The sequence below is a fragment of the Lissotriton helveticus genome, chromosome 7 (assembly GCF_964261635.1).
Source record: "Lissotriton helveticus chromosome 7, aLisHel1.1, whole genome shotgun sequence".
NCBI lineage: Eukaryota > Metazoa > Chordata > Amphibia > Caudata > Salamandridae > Lissotriton > Lissotriton helveticus.
In genome coordinates this window covers 1,316,093,569-1,316,113,396 of record NC_136068.1, presented here as the reverse complement: position 1 = coordinate 1,316,113,396, position 19,828 = coordinate 1,316,093,569, and the positions used below count along the sequence as shown (strand labels likewise).

At 51.3% G+C, this 19,828-nt stretch overlaps 1 protein-coding gene across 2 annotated transcripts in view; it reads right to left on the bottom strand.

Moving 5' to 3' along the window:
* MGAT5B (alpha-1,6-mannosylglycoprotein 6-beta-N-acetylglucosaminyltransferase B) overlaps window positions 1-17,872 on the bottom strand; it is a 793,707-nt gene extending 775,835 nt beyond the window's left edge. The window contains exon 1 of one of the 2 annotated variants that reach the window (XM_078654621.1): window positions 15,323-17,872. In XM_078654621.1, coding sequence (XP_078510747.1) covers window positions 15,323-15,390 — 68 coding nt within the window. In that variant the 5' untranslated portion in view covers window positions 15,391-17,872. The remainder of the gene's footprint in view (window positions 1-15,322) is intronic. The other variant, XM_078654622.1, reaches the window with a different exon arrangement.
* Between the last annotated feature and the right edge of the window lie 1,956 nt (window positions 17,873-19,828).

The following is a 19,828-nucleotide window of genomic DNA, read 5'->3' as shown; positions in this document are numbered from 1 at the left end:
ATAGCAGGCTAACTGGGACTTTAGCATGGCAACTTGGGTGATGTTTATTATATAAACAACATCACTCCCTTGTTTAGGAGGCAGAGCATTTTGCTGGCCCTAAGGTTGCCTCATGCCAGAATTCCAGCCCAACTGATTCCAATTTACCTCTTGCAAGGGATGCCCCCCAGCTCTGCACCAAGATGGGCATCCTGATGACACTTACCCCCAGGTAACGTGAGAGTTAGATCACCCTACAGGGATTCTGGCAGATTCGCCCACCCTGGGTACACCACGACCGGTAACACTAGGGAGAAATACAATATATTACAGTACTTATATGCTAGCATATATTCTCTGTAACAGTAAAATGGTTGAATTGTTTATCTTCTTCACCATTCTCATAATGCTAATCACGTTATTCTGTTTCCTCTTATTGATAATTGCAGCACACATATTTTACTCAAGGATCACACTGCTTCAATGAATATTGAAACTGCATGTTGTGTATTTCTTGTGTATCTTTTTTAGTATGCATGAATAATCAAACAAAAAGATTTATAGATGTATTTCCACAATTTCCTTGGGAAGTCAGGGTTGTCATGTTCTGAGGTTGAACATTCCATTTGTTACCTTGTCAGTTTTGGGGTACAGGTGTTGCACTGTGAGCTAGCAGGACAAAGACCAGGATATTCTGATGGTGTGTATGTAGAGTCCGTCTTGCATAGTTCTGACATTTATGTTGTCCAACAAGCACACACTTTTACTGAGAAAGTATAAACCATATGGCAGTGTGCTACTGCTCCGGACAACCTTCTGGCTCTGATAGACAACTAGCCGACAGGGTTCCTGCTGTTAGAGGGGGTGTTACATTGTACCTGAAGGACTAACAGGGCAGGGGAAACCGTATCCTCACTTCCCAAGGTTCCCCCGCTCGCCTTTGTATGCGTACCATAGGACTAGCATAGGTAAAAATGCTCCCTCTACAGCCCAAGACATTTTTCAGTGGGACCAGTTATTTGCCACTGCCTACATGCAGGGATAACAGAAGGAGACAAACAAGCAACAGTACCACCATAAATAATGGGAAAAGATTAGACCCTATCCAGCTGTGAGATGGAGGTAAAGTCAAAGGTCCAACACAATGAAAGTCAAAAATCAAAGCTCTAAAGCTCTTTGGACTCATATACTATGTCAGCAACCACCAGAAGGACAAGGGGGTTATATTCTGAACTAAGCTAGGACAGATTACACGAAAGACAAATTGAGACAGAAGAAATGTAGCGCTGAAAGGGATTGCTTCAAGCCACCGTTCTACAAAGCAGGGGAGAGCCCCACTCTGCCTGTGGATGTACGCTTAGAAGACCATCATCAATTATAGCGTTGTCAGTATATTGGCCTTAAGTCCAGAACTCAACGCCAAGGGAAGAAATGTACAAAGCAGCCACCGCATTGTTTCTTGCAAGGAAGTGTGACCAACAAATCTGTCTTTGTGCGTACAATGCGCGTTCTTCCTACAATAATGTAATTTGTATTATTTAAAGAATGGCCCAAAGGTTGCAAATCAAAGCACAGTTTTACAAATAGATTAGCTAAGCACTTTCAGGCAGGATCGTAGCAGCTCAGCCATCCACGAAGGCAGCCTCCTACCTTCCCGGTTCCCGGATACATGCCAGAGTTGACATATGCCCATGCCGGCCGGGCTCCCCAATGCACCTGAGCCATTCTGAAACTTGCTGATTTTCCCCTAACAGCTAACAAGGTGCCTGCCATCTGTAATGTTTTTAACTGGTGGCCTCTAAAATCGAAATTACCATGTGGCAACAGTGATAGACTCTGCCCGGCAGGGGGCTGTCCCAGATGCTCCTCCTTTCATCAACAAGGATGCCATCTCACTGGTGAAGGGGTAGCTACCTGAATGGTGACAGGTTGGATTTGTTAGTGGGGTACTGCTAGGAGACAATGACTAGATTTTGTCTTCAAAAGGCTCTCACGTAAAAAGCAGCCAGGTTTCGCCCCCAAATGGCTTCAATCCTCAGCTTCCCAAAAGCAGTAAGAATACTAAGCGAACTATGTGGTCCCCGTACTGAAAGAGCGGCAGCCTGTGCCCTGTTCAAGGATGCTGCCAACCTGCCGTCGCGATGCACGCCCCTAGTGCTCAAGTCCTGTTCAGTTGTCCCCAGTACCATGTGCGCCTGCGAAGTGGCTGGTAAAATACAGTTACCTGCACTGCATGATGTGGGATCCCTATTTTCAGGGGTGGGTGCCTGACGCCACATTTCCTCCACTGTGTGTGTATATTGTATCTCAGTGGGCGTGGTTCTTCTGAGTTGAAACATCACTGTTTTATGTTGCCCTCCTTACAACCTAGGATTGGCTCTTGAGCATCCTGAGACTTGTGATCTTGCCCACATGCGGCCTCCGGTAGCGGCTGCTGTACAGCACGTTTGCCTTGAACATAGATTCAGCGTCCACCTCTGGGTAAAGCTAATTACGTTATGACAGCTCGAGAAAAACAGAGTTGCTGACAATCTTTGACTAAAGCAATCACCACTTTGAGCTGGGTCCAAAAACGTTAGGCCCCATATATAGATATGCGCTGGGCCTTTAAGCCAGTTCTTCAAGAAGCATTTGACCTTGAACTTGCCCTGCGCTAGATCTCCTTACGGCACAGAGCAGCATGCGACCCCCTTCACAACTTGTTGCCTAATAAAGTCTCTGCCTACACTATTGCCGAAGAGTTGCTTGGAGGCACTGAAAAACTCCCAGCAGGAAAAGTCAGGGTCATCTGCCGGCCCTCCTGGCGCTGTGGATGCCGCCTCAGTGAGCTAGACGTGATGATGGAACAAGCCTATGCAGCGATCGTCAATGATGACCTGTGAAACTGAAGGAGCACAGCCTCGCAGAACTGACCCTATCTCCTGCCTTACTCCTCCTGAATAAATGAAGAATATGTTGCAAAGTTTTGAAACAATCATTTGGGGGGGGGGGGGGGGGGAGGATAATCGCCAAAAAATGCACTTGCGCGAAAAAAATAAAAATATTTTTTTCGAGAGAAAATACGCTCTTGCTGGAATATTTTATCCGCACATCTTTCTTGTGTTAATTTCGACCACAGCTGAAGTTATAAATTTGCACAGTGCGTTAAATGCATGCAACTTTTCAAAAATATTATATCAGACCTCCCCTAAAAAGAACTTTATTTTTCACCGGATAAGCCTAATCTTTGTTAGCCCACACACCAAGAGGTGGTTCACATTTGAGTGTGAACTGCTCCCCTTGGTTTGCTGATTTAGTGTTAGGTTGTCTGGAGATCTGGATTCCCTGACGACCTCCTTAGAGAAGAAGGTCCAAAGCCTTTTTTCCCCTCCTGGTCTTTGAATTTGAGGCTCCTGGGCTTTTTATCACCGCTCAGTTCCCTTACACTTGAATCCCTGTCCAGTTAAAGCCCCCTTGTCAGCAGGAAGCCTCAGGTTAAAGAAGGTTTCATTCATGACTGGTGGTTTCCGGTATATTGGGCCTTGAAATTTCCTGGACCTCACTTTTAACATCAGACGAACATGGCACATAGGATTAGACCTATTGAGCACTGACAGGAGTGTGAGCTGAGCAGGTTAACCTTTCTTGACATATAGTAAATGGAGTTTGCTGTGCTTGGCTGTGCTGAACCTTCTTGCTAGTATGAATCTTTTATTGACACTGACCTGAGCATTAGCCACAAAAGTAATCCTGAAGAAAGATCTTCTCCACAGGCTTACACTGAGTCGAGTTTTGACCTCACAGAGATGCAAGGAGATAGGTTTTGGGCCTTAGTTCTACTACCATAAGTGCTAAGCACTTTGGGTTTATCACTGTGGTCCACTTTAACTGCTCTTTTATTATGGTGTGAAAAATAATAGTACCTTTCCGAAGAAAACACCTCTGATTGAGATCCATTCTCATCAAATTTGGTTTCTGGGCGCTGGTCCCAAACAACTTTGTAGAGTAAGCCTTGACTGCTTCAACACCGCTACCACTGGGGAGGTGGTTGAACTAAGGGAGGACTGGTGAGCAATTGCAAGCAAGGAGAGGAATAACACAAAACAGCGACTGTGCTGCCTTGTGTCCCCACCGGCCTGAGACCTGGAGAAAAAGACTTACAGTCAACTCGCTATTGGGTGGCCAAATGTCTTACACCAGGCAGGAACCTGAGAGCACTGAAAAAACATTACAGGATGAGATAGACCCTTGCGGGACCACAACCATCCTGTGGGTGGGGGAGGACATATGAGAACCTATCTTTACAAACTGTGAATAACCAGCAAGGGAGCGGGGAACAAAGCTAGGACGTTACTCCCAACCTGCCGGTCTGACAGAATCAATATTGTCTCGTGCTCACCTTTACCATAAAGCACCAGGATACACGGGTACACCCCCAGCCAGACACCCTGGACATTCAGCACACTTGAGGGTTAAACCGCCGCTCTCAGGTGTGTCCATGTTATGGGGGACCCCTCCAGGCAGTCTTGCTTTTTCAGCACCAGCACTCTGCCAGCTGCTTTGAAGTCCATATTGCAATTTTAAAAGCTAAATAAAAAGTTACGGGATACAACGTGATGTTGGTAAAATATCCAATGCTGGCTAAAGGTGGCACGGGTAACACAGGTCTCTTAAGAGCTGTGTCTTCCACCGCTTCCAAAGTGGCTGTCTGTTTGCACTGCTGCCCTGGCTTGAATTGCTCGCTGTGTGAAAAACATATTCTGTTGTTGCTTGCACTGTAGGTATTCTGAAGGGGAGACATTTTCAGTCCCACTGTCCCTGCTGTACCATTGTATGTATGTGAGAGACATGCTGTTTATGACCTAGAGCTCTCTAAAGTGTGCCGGGTACTTGTATTGCAGAAACCTGAGCTGTACCTGTTCTGTGCTGGAGGGGAGGCGCGCAGCAGCTGCCTCTGCCAGTATTGGTGCAAGTCTGACATGGGCCCTGGTGCAAGTGAGGAAAAGGGCCCCTTTGACTGCTGTTTGTGTAGAAAATTACAGCACTGATTGGGGTTCAATGGGCCCCTCAGGGCCCCGGTGCCACTGCACTAATGGTTGCTAGGCCCCTGGCGTGTGTGTGTGCGCGCGCGCGCGCACCTGTGCGTGTGTGTACATATCAGGTGTCTGCACTGTAACTATTCTGTGTGTGAGGGAAGGTGCACCGATTCTTTGCTGAAACCAGTGTTCCACGAAAACGGCGGGAGGTCTCTAAAAGGGACATGGCTCAATTAATGGAATGGGGAATCTTTTCCAAGATGTGTGGTCGCCGTCTATGTCATTCAGGGTTTGGCTTAAAACACATGAACTAGATTCCAATCCTTCATGGACACTGTGACCTGTTGTTAGGCGCCTCTCTTTTAGTTTTGTGTTATTGCATCCAGATATATCACACAAGAACGAACGAAAACACAGGAATGGAAACCAAAAGCAAATCTTGCAAAAATTTTCAAACCAGTCCAGTCCAGTCCTGCTGCTCTGACAGCTCCCGCTTCTCTTACCAAGGGCGAGGCTAGACGAGCCCGCCTTTAGGGGCCGGCCCCCCGGCCCACGCACGCCAGTGGTCGAGGGTAGCCGGCCGGCCACCCAATGGGAGGTCGGCAGGAGTAAGTCCTTCCGGGTCAGGCGGTGACGCACTTCCGGCGTAGGCGGGGTCAGAGGCCGTGACCTATTTAGGGCACGGGGTCATCCAGTTCGGCCTCTTTCCCCGCCTGCGTCGTGACCTGCTCGCACCTGCCGGACCTCACCCCTGGGCTTGTTGGCCTATTCGACGCCCCTTGCCTGCCGCCTGGTGGGTGCCGCGAGGGCGGGAGAGGGCTTTGGGTCGCAGGGTTCAGTGAGGAGCCGGTGAGGGCGCGATAGGTCCCATAGGTGCGCGCGCAGCCAGCATGCCGCCCAAGAGCCTCAGACAGAAGCGCAAGGGAAAGGATCCCGAGATCGCGCAGCTCCTGAAAGTTCTACTTTCCAAGCTAGATTGCAGCGAGGATAGCAGCGAAGGGGAGGGTGAGGAGCAGCCCACAGAACCCGAGACTGAGCCCGAGTTAGTTGTGGAGCGTCCCCGGAGGCCAGGTGTTCCCCCAAGGGCAGCCTTCCCGCCATTAGTTAAAAAACCCAGGGTGCAGAAGCAGGGCGGGCGGAGCAAGAGTAAAAAGGCATTATGCCGGGACAAGGCCCCCCCCAATGTTGTTCCCTTGGATCCTGAGGTCCTGATCATACCCCCGCCTAGACAGCCAGTAGTACAGCCAGTGGTACCACCCAGCAGGCCACATGATGTACCGACAGTGCCACCCCCTGTAGGTCCTTCTGATGAGGGAACAGGGGCGATATTAGCAGAAATCCGGGGGGCATTGTCTGCCCTCACACCAGTACCGGCCACTGGGGGAGGGGTGAACCCGCAGAGCGTATCGGCACCAGTAGCCCCCCAACCAGGGGGGGCAGCTTCAGGCCCGCTGGCCGAGATATTGAGCGCCCTGAGAGCGCTAACGCCAGGTCAGGTGGTTCAGGGGGTAGGGGGGGCTGGGGCGACGGCGACGGTGATGGTCCCCGCCCCCATCCCGGTGGCGGCTACCGCGACTGCGGCCGTCGCGCCGTGGGCTCCGAGTACTACGGAGGATCCCACCCTCAGCGAGATTAGGGCACAACTGGCCTTACTGGTAAAAGCGCAGGGAGCCGGCGTTCCGGTAATACAACAAGCATCCCCATCAGTACCGAGTGTTCCCGTGCCTGCAGGAGGTAAGCCAGAGGGCAGGAGCAGTGACCCTGCTGGAGGGGCTAAGACTGAAGGAGGGCAGGGTTATGTTCTGTCTAAACCTGGTCGCTTAGCGACGCATGTGTCCCTTGAAGTTAAAGAGAAGATTTGGAAAGGGGAATTTGTGGAAATGTTTTCTCTCATTCGGCCCAAACGATGGGAAGTGGAGGGCAAGGAAAAGGATGGGAAGGAGAGCTCCTCCAAGGATAAGAGACCGAGAGTGGAGGAGTCCATTACGAACTGGCTTTTTGGTTTTCAGGTGTTCATGACGGTGGTGATTGAAAAGAAACCGGAATTAGCAGCGTCCTTAGTATATTATATGCATAGGATTTTGAAGGCACACGTGACTCATGGGGGTTCTGCCTGGTTGGACTATGATAGAGATTTTAGATGGGAAAAGGTGCAGGACCCGGACATGGGTTGGGACCAAGTGGAGGTCAATGTTTGGCTGGAGAGCGTGAATGGCAAATCTGGGGGGTATCAAGCTAATAGGCAGCCCTTTCGGTCATCTCAAGGGGGGTACGGGGAGAAGAGAGGGACTTGCTGGGCCTTTAACCCCTTCCACGCTCATGACGAGCTGGGCTCGTCATGAGGTAGCCTCCTCGCACGCTCATGACGAGCCCAGCTCGTCATGTAAAGTGCGGTTTTGAAAATCTCAGCGTGCGAGCGGAATTCCGCCCGCACGCATGCGGTTAACAGAAAGGTGTGTACCTGGCCCACAGATAAGTGCAAGTTCAGACACGCGTGCTCCTTCTATGGCCACCCTTCTCATCCCGAGTCCAAATGTATTAAGAAATCCAAAGAGAAAGGGGGAGGGGGCAAGGATTTTAAGCCGTCCCAGTCTTAAGTTGCCTACTCCCGTGGACATTGGGAAACTGATTTATTGGCTGAATCAGTATCCTGACCGGTCAGCAGCCGAATTATTGTATTTGGGTTTTTCAGAAGGTTTTCGCATTCCAGCTCAGGACGTCCCGCCTGTAGAATATTGCAATAATTTGCTTTCTGCACGGGCGCAGCCAGCGGTAGTTAGGTTGAAGGTAGACAAAGAGCGAGCGTTGGGGCGGGTGGCAGGCCCTTTCTTGACCCCCCCCCTTCCTGGTTATGTGTGCTCCCCTTTGGGAGTCGTGCCCAAGAAAGACCCGGGCCAGTTTAGGCTGATTCACAACTTGTCAGCGCCTAGAGGGTCTTCAGTGAACGATGCCATTGACCCTGCTCTTTGTTCAGTGACTTATTCCTCATTTGATGCTGCCCTGAAGAGGTTGAGGGACTTGGGCCCTGGGGCCATCATGGCCAAAACAGACATAGAGTCAGCCTTCCGCCTGTTGCCTGTGCACCCCGAAGATTATCACCTGTTAGGCTTTCAGTTGGATAACCAGTTTTACTATGACCGGTGTATGCCTATGGGGTGTGCTGTGTCATGCAGATATTTTGAAACATTCAGCTCCATGCTACAATGGTTGTTTTCCCTTAGAACTGGTTGCAAGGATGTAGTGCACTACTTAGACGACTTTATGGTGATGGGGCCGTCGGCCTCGGCTGCATGCGAACGTGCTCTAGAGCAATTGGTGGCCATGTTTCAGGAATTTAAGATACCCCTGGCTCCGGGCAAGACTGTGGGTCCGGCGACATGTATGTCCTTTCTAGGCATAGAAATCGACACTGTGGTTGGTGAGTGCAGGTTACCTCCAGATAAAGTACAGGCCTTCTCCCAGGCCATTGACGCGGCGTTGGCCACCCCGAAGGTGACTTTACACCAGTTGCAGGTTTTGGTAGGTCAGCTGAACTTCGCCCTGAGGATCATCCCCATGGGGCGCCCTTTCTCGAGATCAATTGCCAGAGCTATGGTCGGCCAGGCGCAGAAGCATCACAGGGTGCGCCTCCAGGCTGACGTGAAGAATGATTTGAAAGTGTGGCGGGAATTTTTGTCGAGCTTTAACGGCTCCGTTATGTGGCCAGCGCCTACGGTGTCCAGCAGGGAGCTGGGGTTGTTCACTGATGCAGCTGGTAGCATTGGGTTTGGGGCGGTCCTGGGTCCTCAGTGGTGCAGGGCGGAATGGCCAAGGGAGTGGCACGAGAGGGGTTTGACGAGGAACATTGCATTCCTAGAGTTGTTTCCAATCCTGGTAGCAGTGACCATTTGGGCGGAGCACTTCAGAGATAGATCTGTGATCTTTTGGTCGGACAACATGTCGGTGGTCGAAGCCATCAACAGGCAGGGGGCTACGTGTAGGCATGTGTTGAGATTGCTGAAGCACCTGGTGTTGGAATGTTTAAAGTTGAATTTACTGTTCAGGGCAGCACACATTCCGGGCGTGGATAATCACGCGGCTGATGCTTTATCTCGTTCCAAGTTACAGGAGTTCCGGAGGTACCACCCGGAGGCAGAGGACGAGATGACAGTGTTTCCACCATCACTGTGGAGGATTGGAGCCCCGCCCTAGCGGGGCTGGTAGGTGCCTCATTGAGTGACCGCACTCGGGCTGGGTATCAGCAGGGTTTTTTGTCTTACAGGTTGTTGGTGCAGGAGTCGGGCATCACGAACTGGTTTTCAAATCAAGCCATGTATTACTTCCTACAGAGAATCAGGGACCAGGGCAGATCTCTCTCTTATGCTAGGGCTCATGTTTCAGCAGTAGGATTCTTTTCTAGACTAGCGGGTGCACATGACCCCGGAGCCTCATTTGTGGTCAAGAAAGCCTTAGCGGGATGGGCCAGGCTAGAGGGTCCCAAGCGGGATTGCAGACGCCCTTTAGATGTTAGGACTTTGAGGGACATTCTGGAAGCCTTACCTAGACTTTGCATCTCGTCTTTTGAGGGCAAGTTATTTGCAGCAGTGTTCTCCCTGGCATTTTACGGGGCCTTCCGCCTGGGGGAAATTGTGGGGTCTTCTCGTAGTAACCAGGGTGGTGGGATCCAGTTTAAAGATACTAGGATAGAATCTGGGGGACTGGTGGTGATCCTTACGAAATCCAAGACTGACCAGTCGGGTAAGGGGGCGTTGATTCAGCTGTGTCCCGCCCCGGGGGCACCGGTATGCCCGGTCACCTGCATGCAGGAGTACTTAGCCATCCGCCCCAGTGGGAGGGGGCCGGCCCTGTTCATCCATGAAAATGGCGAGTGCGTGTCACAATACCAATTCAAAGCTGTGTTTCAGAGAGCCCTGGTAGATCTGGGGTTGGAGGGCACAGGTTATTCTTCTCACTCCTTCAGGATAGGAGCAGCAATGTTAGCAGCAGGAGCAGGACTGTCATCCACGACAGTGAAAAAAGTGGGCCGCTGGTCGTCTGATTGTTTTAGGCGTTATATACGCCCTGAGTTGCTTTGACAAAATGTTTGTGCTCTGAATTTGCTTAACTTTTCCATTTCCTCTCCGATTATTAGTATGCCAAGAATGGTGGTGTGGGTGTTGGGTCACTCCTTCGTGCGGCGGGCAGCTGGGCGTTTGCAACAGCAGCGAGTGCGGAAACCAACGAGTTTGGAAGGGGCGGAATTTTTGTGGCACGGTGTGGGAGGAATGCGCATCCGGCACCTGCGGCAGCTCGTGGAAGAGATTAAAGAACGCGAGGGACAGAAGTCCCCGGACCTGATCATCATCCATCTGGGCGGCAACGACATGGTAGACCGGGGACGCTTGGCGGTCAAGGAGGCGCTCCTCACTGAATTTGCTTGGATGGGGCGCATTTTTCCACAGGCCAGGATTGCATGGTCCTGTATGATCCCACGGAAATGGTGGGGCAATGGCATCAGGGCTAGGGTTTTGAACGTATCGGTGAGACGCCTGAATGGTGAGTTGGCGAAGTTGTGCTCAGAAAGGGGCCGCTTGCTACACTTACCCCACAAAATGATTTCTGGACCAGCTATGTTCCACCATGATGGAGTGCATTTGTCTGACATTGGCATGGATGCCTGGATTAATGGAATTTGGTCTTTTGTGCTACACCTGTTGGAAGGGGGGAAGGGCGACGGACCTATGGCCCCTAGTCACCCTTGTGGCGGAAAAGAGACTTTGGAACACTGATATAGATGGACAAAAATAGACGGGAGTCCACCTTGAGCACTCCCTAGGCCAGCACTGAGGGGAGAGAAGGTAAGCTCTCCACAGGGGGATGGAGACCACCGGTTAGGGAGGCTAGTGCGACAGGTACGAGCCTCCTGGGATCCTGGGCAACCTGGTGGACGAGTGGTGGTGCCCTGGAATGGCGGACAAGGTCTCGAGGGCTGGGGCCCATCACTCTGGGGCGCAGGTGGGTTGCACCTCGCGCGGGCATCGCTACCTGGGGAGAGGCGAGCCAGAGGGCCCCTTGGTGCTGGGGGAAAAGAAGAAATGATAATGGTATTCTGAATTTCAAGATGAGTTATGCTAATGTGAAAGTAAAGATTCTTATTCAGAATATGAATTTAATAACGTTTGATATAACTATGCAATGTCATGTTTATGTGTGTTGATATTAAACATGGCCTTTTTACACCCACCTTATCTCAAATGTTAATTTATGGTGGGTTGTGGGCGGGCGTGGAGCATGCTGGGGGATCCGGGCCCTATATTTCACCTTTCTCTCTCCCGTGAAGCTCCCCATGTGCCTACTGCAATTAACTTGGGGGAGCTTCAGAAAGCAACAGAGGTGCCAGCAGCAGCCCGCTACTCTAAAAACTGACCCCAAAGACTTCAGCACACAAAGCAATTGCTGGGGGTAAAACGGGTTGTCCAGGTCTGGAGCGAATATACACTTATAACCAGACCGTTTAGCAGGTTTCAGATAAATGAGTAACAGAACGAAAATGTTGTGAATATTAGATTTGACATTATTTACATTCTGGAAATTTGAGACTTTGAACTAAACATCACTAAGGCCTGTGAAAGGGTTAGAGGTCTTCGGGGTGTCTCAGCCACCCCTTCTCTCCACTCCCCTCTGCAATCTCCCACTTTGACAGACAAACCCTTTTCCCCCATACCGTTCTGAAAGCTCACAGCTGCATATATCAAACGCCACCTCCTTCCTCTTCATCACTACCTTGTCACTCTGCCCTTCTACATGTAATTCCTAGTGTCACCTCCCTTTCACCATGCCCTCTCTCACACACACGCAGACACACACTTTTAGAGGCAATCTCACACCTGCAAACGTGGCACTTTCTCTGCCTTTAGTACGTTTGAACAGCTGTGTTGCTGTGTATGCATCTTTCATACACTTTCCCATAACATGGTAATAACAGCTGGCCCATATGTGATGAATGCTTTGTGTGCTTTACAGAGGCGCCAATGACTACATGCGCACGTAGTCTGAACATCTTTAAAGCCAACTGAGAGGTAGTGGTAGAAACGTGCTCCGCCTTCAGCCTCAACCCAAGAGCTTTCCATCATGCCCCATTATGAGCACAACATCCCAATCTCACCAGGAAATTAACCAGTAACTTACAGGTGACCGCTCACCATGTGTGCTCTACTGAGTAATATGTTGCCTGAGCAAAAAAAAACTACAATAACGCAGCATCTGGAAAATGCAAATACTCTTAGGGAATACAAGATGAAGTTAAACGTGGACTGTGGACAACTGCATCACGGACATGGATTACCCGACGGGTTTTAAAGTCATTATTGAGAAATCGATGTCTTTTGTCTGTAAAGTTAAAGACAGGAATATATGACCCAGTAGGTACCCGTCTCAAAGTCAATGTTTAATTACTTCTGGGTGTGAGGCCCACTTAGAGCTCTGAATAACTTGTCTCTGTGTGAGGAAGTACAGTACCTACACTGTAACTGTTGAGAGAGAAGAAAACGCGCCCTGTTGCTTCTCGTTCTGTTCCTCCTATGTTTCTGAAATGAGTGCCTCACTTGTGTGTGCCTCATTTCTGTATGGGGGGAAAACATGTACCTGTGCTGTCCGAGCTGCAGCTATTGCTGTGTGTATCTGTGAAATGTGCACTGTTGCATGTGCTGAACATGTCCTGCTGTACAGAGATGGTGCGTTGCTGCTGGATGTGCTGTAACTGTTCTCCCTATGAGGGAACTTTGCACTGCTGGTGCTTGCACAATACATGCATATGTGAAACAGTGAATCTTGAGCAGCTGCTCCATGAGCAGTAACTGTTTGTATGATGGAAAGTTGCCACGCCGGTGCACGCAAAATACCCGTTCTAGGAAATGCTGTTCCACCTTCTGAAGCTGCCCTGTGCGAGAATGTTACACTACTGCTTGCACAATGCATGTTTTATGTGAGGGAATGAAAATTGCACTGCTGCTTCATGAGATATAACTGTTGTTTGCAGTGGCGGCTTGCATAGGGCGTGCTGCGGGGCGGGGGAGGGGTTGGGTGGGAGGTAGTAAACTCAGACATACAGACGGAACGGAGGAACGTAATAATTACTTTCCTCCGTTCTGTCGTATGTCCGAGTTTACGACCCCACCCTGCCCCTCCCCGCCCCTCCCCGCTCCACTGCCCCACAGCACGCCCTATGCGAGTCGCCACTGTATGAAGGACTTTTTTACTATTGCTGCGCGAGAAATACCGGTTGCATGTGAGGGTATAACGCACAGCTGTTGCGTGTGCTGAAACTGTTGCTTATATAGTGACAAATTACGCTATTGTTTCTCATGCAATACCTGTGCTATGTGTGGGAGAGATGCTTGCACTGCTCTAGTTTCTGTTCTGTAATAGTTTTCTATATGATGAAAAAGATAGAACTGTCGCTGCTCAGGCAATGCCTGGTCTATATATGGGAGGGAAGCTTGCACTGCTGCGGCTTGAGCTGTTACTGTTCTATTTGTGTGAGGGGAGCTTGGACTGAGGGCACACACACACAAACTGGCTTGATTTGTATGGGGGTGCACCCTGGCAGCACCGTGTGCAGACGGGTTCAGTGTGACATATTACAGCAAATGTGCTCTCCCGATGCAGCTGTGAACTCACGCCTTCCCTCCTGAATTGCAGGTCAGCTGTTTGAAGCAGGTAGCCCCCCCTCACTGTACGGTCAAACGCGTGGCCTCCTTTAGAAAGGAGGACGGAGTCTGCCCTGCAGGCGGTTGCAGTGATTGGCTGCCTCCACCTAAATGCGGGAGGGGTGTCAGGGGAATTCTTAGGACACCTGATGCCCCCTTACAAGAACTTGCCCTCAGGGAGCCCAACGGGTGCCACCTTAAAGACACACATCATGTGAATCTCTTGTCATCCTATTGCCTCTGAACCAGAGTCTATACTACAGCACTGTTGGAGAGGCAGCTTTTTCATTATTTGGTTAAAAATTAATTGAAAATTAATTGAAATTGAATTATTTGCATGGGGCCATGTCCCCTGAGATTGTAGGGGTACTATACATGTTCTGGAACAATATGAATTACAGAAGGGGAACCTCAAGTGTCTGTGGCCTCTTCTGCCAATCTAAAATGCCTCAAGGTGCACAGTATGGTGCACACGCCCACTGCACATCTGGGATGCTAGGTGCATTCTGTCAATGCTGTGCTAGGTCTCTGCATCAGGGGGGCTTGCACTGCTGCGTCCCTTGGTGCATACATTCCAAATGTGTGAGGGGCACTCTCCCTGCGGTTGCATGTGTTATAGAAAAAACATATACATACATGGTGTGTATGACTGAAGCTTGGCTGCTTCTGTCCAGCCTGAACCGGTTATATGTGTACGGGCATGTTGCACTGTGGCTGTCTGCACAGTACAGATTCTGTGCATGACGGAAATGTACACTACTACAGCTTAAGCTGCGCCTGTGGTTTGTGTGTGGGTAGATTGCACTGTTCATGTTGTGTTTACGAGGGATGCTGTTGTCACCGGTCCCGTGCCTGTTTGAGTGGGAAGCTTGCACTGCTGATGACCGAGGCGAGGAGAAGCTTGCAATACCGCGGCCAGGCAGGTTCTGGCCCTTGTTAGAGTGAAGGAAGTCGTGTCTCATAACCTCGCGCTGTCCTTGTTTTGTGAACACGTGAAGTAATTTCTTCACCGTTCTACCCCCTCCAAGCCGCCTCCCACCCCACCCAACATCACAATTCACAAATAACACCAGAACCAGATGTGCCATCTTTAGGGGGGTCTGACTCTTCGTGGTTTGCAGCGGGGTGGAAGCTATCACTAGTGCAGCAGGTGGAGTGCACCGGCGGCAGGCTTGTGAGCGTCCCTCTGTCCCCCAAGTGTTTCTGCATTTCACTACGTAACTGGGGACCTGGGGGTCATTTCCCTTGGTTGCACTGAGGCGACAGGTGAGGTGAAAGTAATTGACAAAGGCTAAGAGGGAGCGAGGAGCTGGTGAGGGTACCGTGATGAAAAGGGGGCACAGAAGCGGAAGTGGGCAGCGCGAGAGGTTACACGGATCGGCGGAGAGCTGAAACGAGACAGTGAGGAAAGGGGACAAAGAGGAAACAAATGGCCAGTGGGAGAGGCTACGGTGATGGGAACTGGACTACAGACAAGAGAAAGTGGGCAATGGATGAGGCTACGGTGACTGAAAGGCGGCAGAGAAGATGAGATGGGCAGAAGGGGAAGTTACAGTCATTGAAAGGTGCAAGGGAAGCGAAAGTGGGCAGCAGATGAGGCAACATGGGTGGGCAGGGAGGATAAAGTGGCATACTACTCACCGGAAGGGCCGCAGGGTGATGAAGCATCGTCTGACCATAATTGTCCCATCCGAGGTCACCGAGACCATGGCTCAGAAGTCATCCGGCTGCACTGCGTAGGGGAGGGGGGCAGCCCTGGCGCTGACCCCAGGACCAATGACTCCGGTCCCGACCCCCGCACTGACGGTGACGTGAAGGAGACCCGAGATCGAAGAAGAGCAATCCCAAAGTAGGAAGCAGCGGTAGAGCAACAGAGCAGCAAGCCGCGGAGGCCGGCGAGTGACGGAGGCTGCTGTCCACGGTTGCAGGGGTACCACGGAGGTAGCAGCTGTCGACGGATGCAGGGGTACCACGGAGGCTGCAGCAGGCCGCAGAGGCTGGCGTGTCACGGAGGTAGCTGTCCAAGGATGCAGGGGTACCACGGAGGCAGCAGCTGTCCACGGATGCAGGGGTACCACGGAGGCAGCAGCTGTCCACGGATGCAGGGGTACCACGGAGGCTGCAGCAGGCCGCAGAGGCTGGCGTGTCACGGAGGCAGCTGTCCACGGATGCAGGGGTACCACGGAGCCTGTGGAGCTTCACAGCGTTAGGAGTCCCACAAGGTCACAGGATATCCCACGGAGACGTGTGTTTCCCAGAACCTGTCAGGTATTGCACACAAAAAGAAAAAAAAAGGCGTTCCCCGGAGAAAAGTGTTCCGCGGATGCAGGTATGCCTCAGAGCCGGGCAAGTGTCCCGCAGACCGGGGCTCTTTCCAGATTCAGCGCGTCCCCGGAGCAGGTGCTCCGCTGAGGTGTGAGCGGGGCCGGACCTCGGAGCCCGCGGTGTTCGGTGGAGGCGCCTTCCTTCCTCCGAGGCAGGTGTCTGCGGACGCGCCGGTCCCTCTTTCGGTTCCACCTCTCCGCCTGTCGCGTTTTATCGCCTCTTCCTCAAGCAGGGGAGGCGGGACTGGGACGCGGGGTGTCAGGAGAGTCACGAGTCAGCAGGTGTGTGAGGAGGAGGCGTCGGAGTGCCACTACTCACAGCCACACAGCACCTGCGGTGGAGCCTCCAAGCGCAGGTAGGTGCGTGCAGGGGGCGATGAGCGTCACACTGGCATCCCGAGGGGACCCGGAGGACACGCTGCACCACGCACACGAGTCCGGACAGACAGCCTCTCCGCAGCGCTGTCCTGGGGAAGAGCTGGTGACGGGACTCGCGTCACCTGGGTCCAGTAGAGAAGCGTCGGTGGTCAGACGCACAGCACCTGTATCCTACAGATACGTGCCAGTACTCGGTCTCAAAGCGTGTGTATGCAGCAGATAGAGGCAGGTGCTCCGTGACAACGCATCTGTATCACAGGAAAGTGTTGGTGTCCCCCCAAAGCACCTGCATCTCAGAGAAGTGTTGGGAGTCAGTCAATCAATTATTTTTGAAGCGGCAAATCACCCGTGAAGGTCTCAAGGCGCTTGGGTTGCTGGTTACAGTATTTTAACCCTCACTGGTCTGCAGAGAAGTACTGGTGCTTAGTCCCAAAGCACGTGTACACTGTAAAGTAGCGGTGTTGCGTGGTCTCACAGCACGCGTATCATCCGGAAAAGTACTTGTGCTATATCTTATAGCACCACCAGTCTGCAGGGAAAGGGCACACGATCTATGTTCCCAGAGGAGAAGTGCGGATTCTCACTGTCTCGATTATCCAGCCAAGAAGTGCCGAGACTCTGCATCGAACCACTTGTATCCTGCACAGAAGTGCGGGTCCCTAGTCTTACAGCACCCATGTATTCTGCAGAGAAGTGTTAGTGCACAGCGTCATCGCACTATTGCCCTCCGTAGACGTGCTGCTGCACATTCTCAAAGCACTTGTATCCTGCCGAAAAAGGTTAATACTAAGTCTCAGTTTCCCACAGAGAAGTGCTGGCACTTACTCTCAAAGTATTCTGACAGAAGTGCCACGAGGGATTCTCGCACTTGAGGAGAAGTGCTGGATCTCAGAGCCTCAAAGCACTTCTATCCTACATGAGTGGCGCTATCCCGATCCCACTCAGGAGTCCCTCGGTCACTGCACCTGTGTCCCTCAGAGATGCGTTATCCTTTGTTTCCAGTGCACCTCACGCATCCTTCCCTTTACCATTCGAGTGGGACCGGTGCTCGGAACCGGTAAACTGCAGTCTCCGTGGCCCCGGGTGCACGGAGGGGCCCGCTCGATGATCTCCCACAGCCGGCACAGAAGTCTTTACTAGTGGCAGGTGCCACACGTCCAAGCCAAGGGAGGGCTTCGGCAGCGCCCTGGGCACGGACAGGGCCGGTGATGGACACCTGAGCTGGGGACTTGTCCGGGTCAGGCAGCCTTCCGGTGAGCTTGTCTACTATGGAGGTTCCCCGTCTCCCATCACCCTCGTGGTCTCCTGGTAAACCGGTCTGTCCTGGTGCCTTGGGGCATCTACTAATATGTGCACCCTTTGCTCTCTCACGTCGTGCCTCTGAAGCCTCTCGCGCCGGAGGTCAAAGTCAGGGCGCTCCCCCTGGCCCCGGGGGTGCCCGTGCCAGCATGCCTCCGCCAGGTGCCCTCTGCTTCCGCCTGGTTATGGTGAGAGCGGGCTGCATTGTTTGCAGCCGAGGCAGAGGTGGCACCGCGCCGACGCCAGAGCAACAATGTAAGGTGAGGGCGCCACCCAGTGACTGTAGTCCGAGGTGCCGGGCTGCGACGCAAAAGCACGGTGAGTTGGATTATCCTACAGAGAAATCAGTACCAGGTCGAATCATGCACTGGCGTGTGAGCTGAGCAATGGCCCTGAATCAGCACAGGTCACGGTCTGTTTTCAAGAAGCGAGCGAAGAGGGAATGTTTCAGCACTCATTTATAATGCAATAGGTCTCGTTTTTTTTATAGTTACAGTAAATGGCGTTGTAAATGACCATGGGCCAGATGTACGACCCTAAATTGCGATCGCAAACGGGCAATCGGTCCGTTTGCGATCGCAATTTAGGACATGGCCATGTACAAAACTCATAAATCAGTACATTTTACCGATTCGGAAAATGAGGGCTGTGACTCGCTGTTAGGAAGGGGTGCAACTCTCATTTGTATGCATGAATGTTTTGCGACCACTTTTGTGGTCGCAAAACACTCGCAATTTACCACCTAGTTCAAGTAGGTGGTAAACCATTCCCACACGGGAATGGCTCCTTTCTCTTTGTGAATGGGTCCAAAAATATTTTTTAAGTGCAAGCAGAGGTCCCAGAGATCACTGCTTGCCCTTAAAAAATGAAACTGAAAAGTTTCATTTATCTTTTTTTTAAATGCATCCCATTTTCGTTTGAGGAAAAAGGGCTGCATTAAAAAAATCTGCTTAATTTAAAAGCAGTTACAGACAAGGTGATCTGCTGACCCCAGCAGGCCACCATCCTTGTGAGCGCTAGCCATTCCTAATGGGGTCGCACATTGCTCCTGCCTCATTAATATTAATGAGGACCCCATTAGGAATCACAAACAGTGTCTGAGACACTGCTGTACATCTCAATTTGAGAGTCGCAAATTGCGAGTCGTAAATGCAAAGCAATATGGGAGCCGCAAATTGGTGAGTCATACATCTGGCCACAGGGCCGGACTGGAAACCAAAACCGGCCATGGCAAAGTGCTCGGCAACCCCCCCTAGTCCCCCAGCCCGGAGTTGGGGGTGCCGCCGAGCTCTTTGCCGGGGCCGGTTTTCGGCTGATTTTGTTACACTGCCGATTTTACGGCCCTATTACAAAAACGGCCCCAAGGGGTCCAAAACCGGCCCCCACCCTTGCGGCGCATCGGGGGATTGCCCGGTGCCCGCTACGGCCAGTCTGGGCCTGTCTGGCCCCATGTCTTTTACCTGTGTTTTGGGTATGAGTGTAGTGGATGTATGAACAAAGACACAGCTTCAGCAATGTCTAGATGACTTTCAATGAGGAATTACCACTGGGACTAGAGAAGCACTGTCTAGAGGACTTAGAATAAGGAATTTCTAACAGGGTCAAAGATGCAGCTGCAGCACTACCTAGAGGACTTAGAATGAGGATTTTCCACTGGGACCAGAGAAGCAGCACTGCCTGGAGGACTAAGAATAGGGAATTACCACTGGGAACAAAGTCACAGCTGCAACACTGTCTAGAGGACTTAGAATGGTCCATACACTGACATTTTACTTCTCTGATTGGTACAACATAAATTAGCTCCGTAATATGATGGACACAGGTTAAATAAAACATCACCATGAGGCCCCTAGTTGGCGATGTTTTGCTTCATGTATAAAGTAGGAAATCTTCAAAACATGGGCACAAACAGTGCTAAACTCCGAAACTGCTCCCCAATACATCCAGATGGGAATCAATCCCTATAGCTGCAGGTCCTCTCTGACAAATCGGAAAGCTCTCAATCATTTATCAGAAACTGTTTTAGCAAACAATTAGTACCCGTGGATAGTTGACGAGTCATTTTAAGCAATTAGAAATGGATTAAGTGGAGGTCAGATGTCCAAACAATCACAATTCCCATCCCCATCATTCCTGAGCTCGTGTT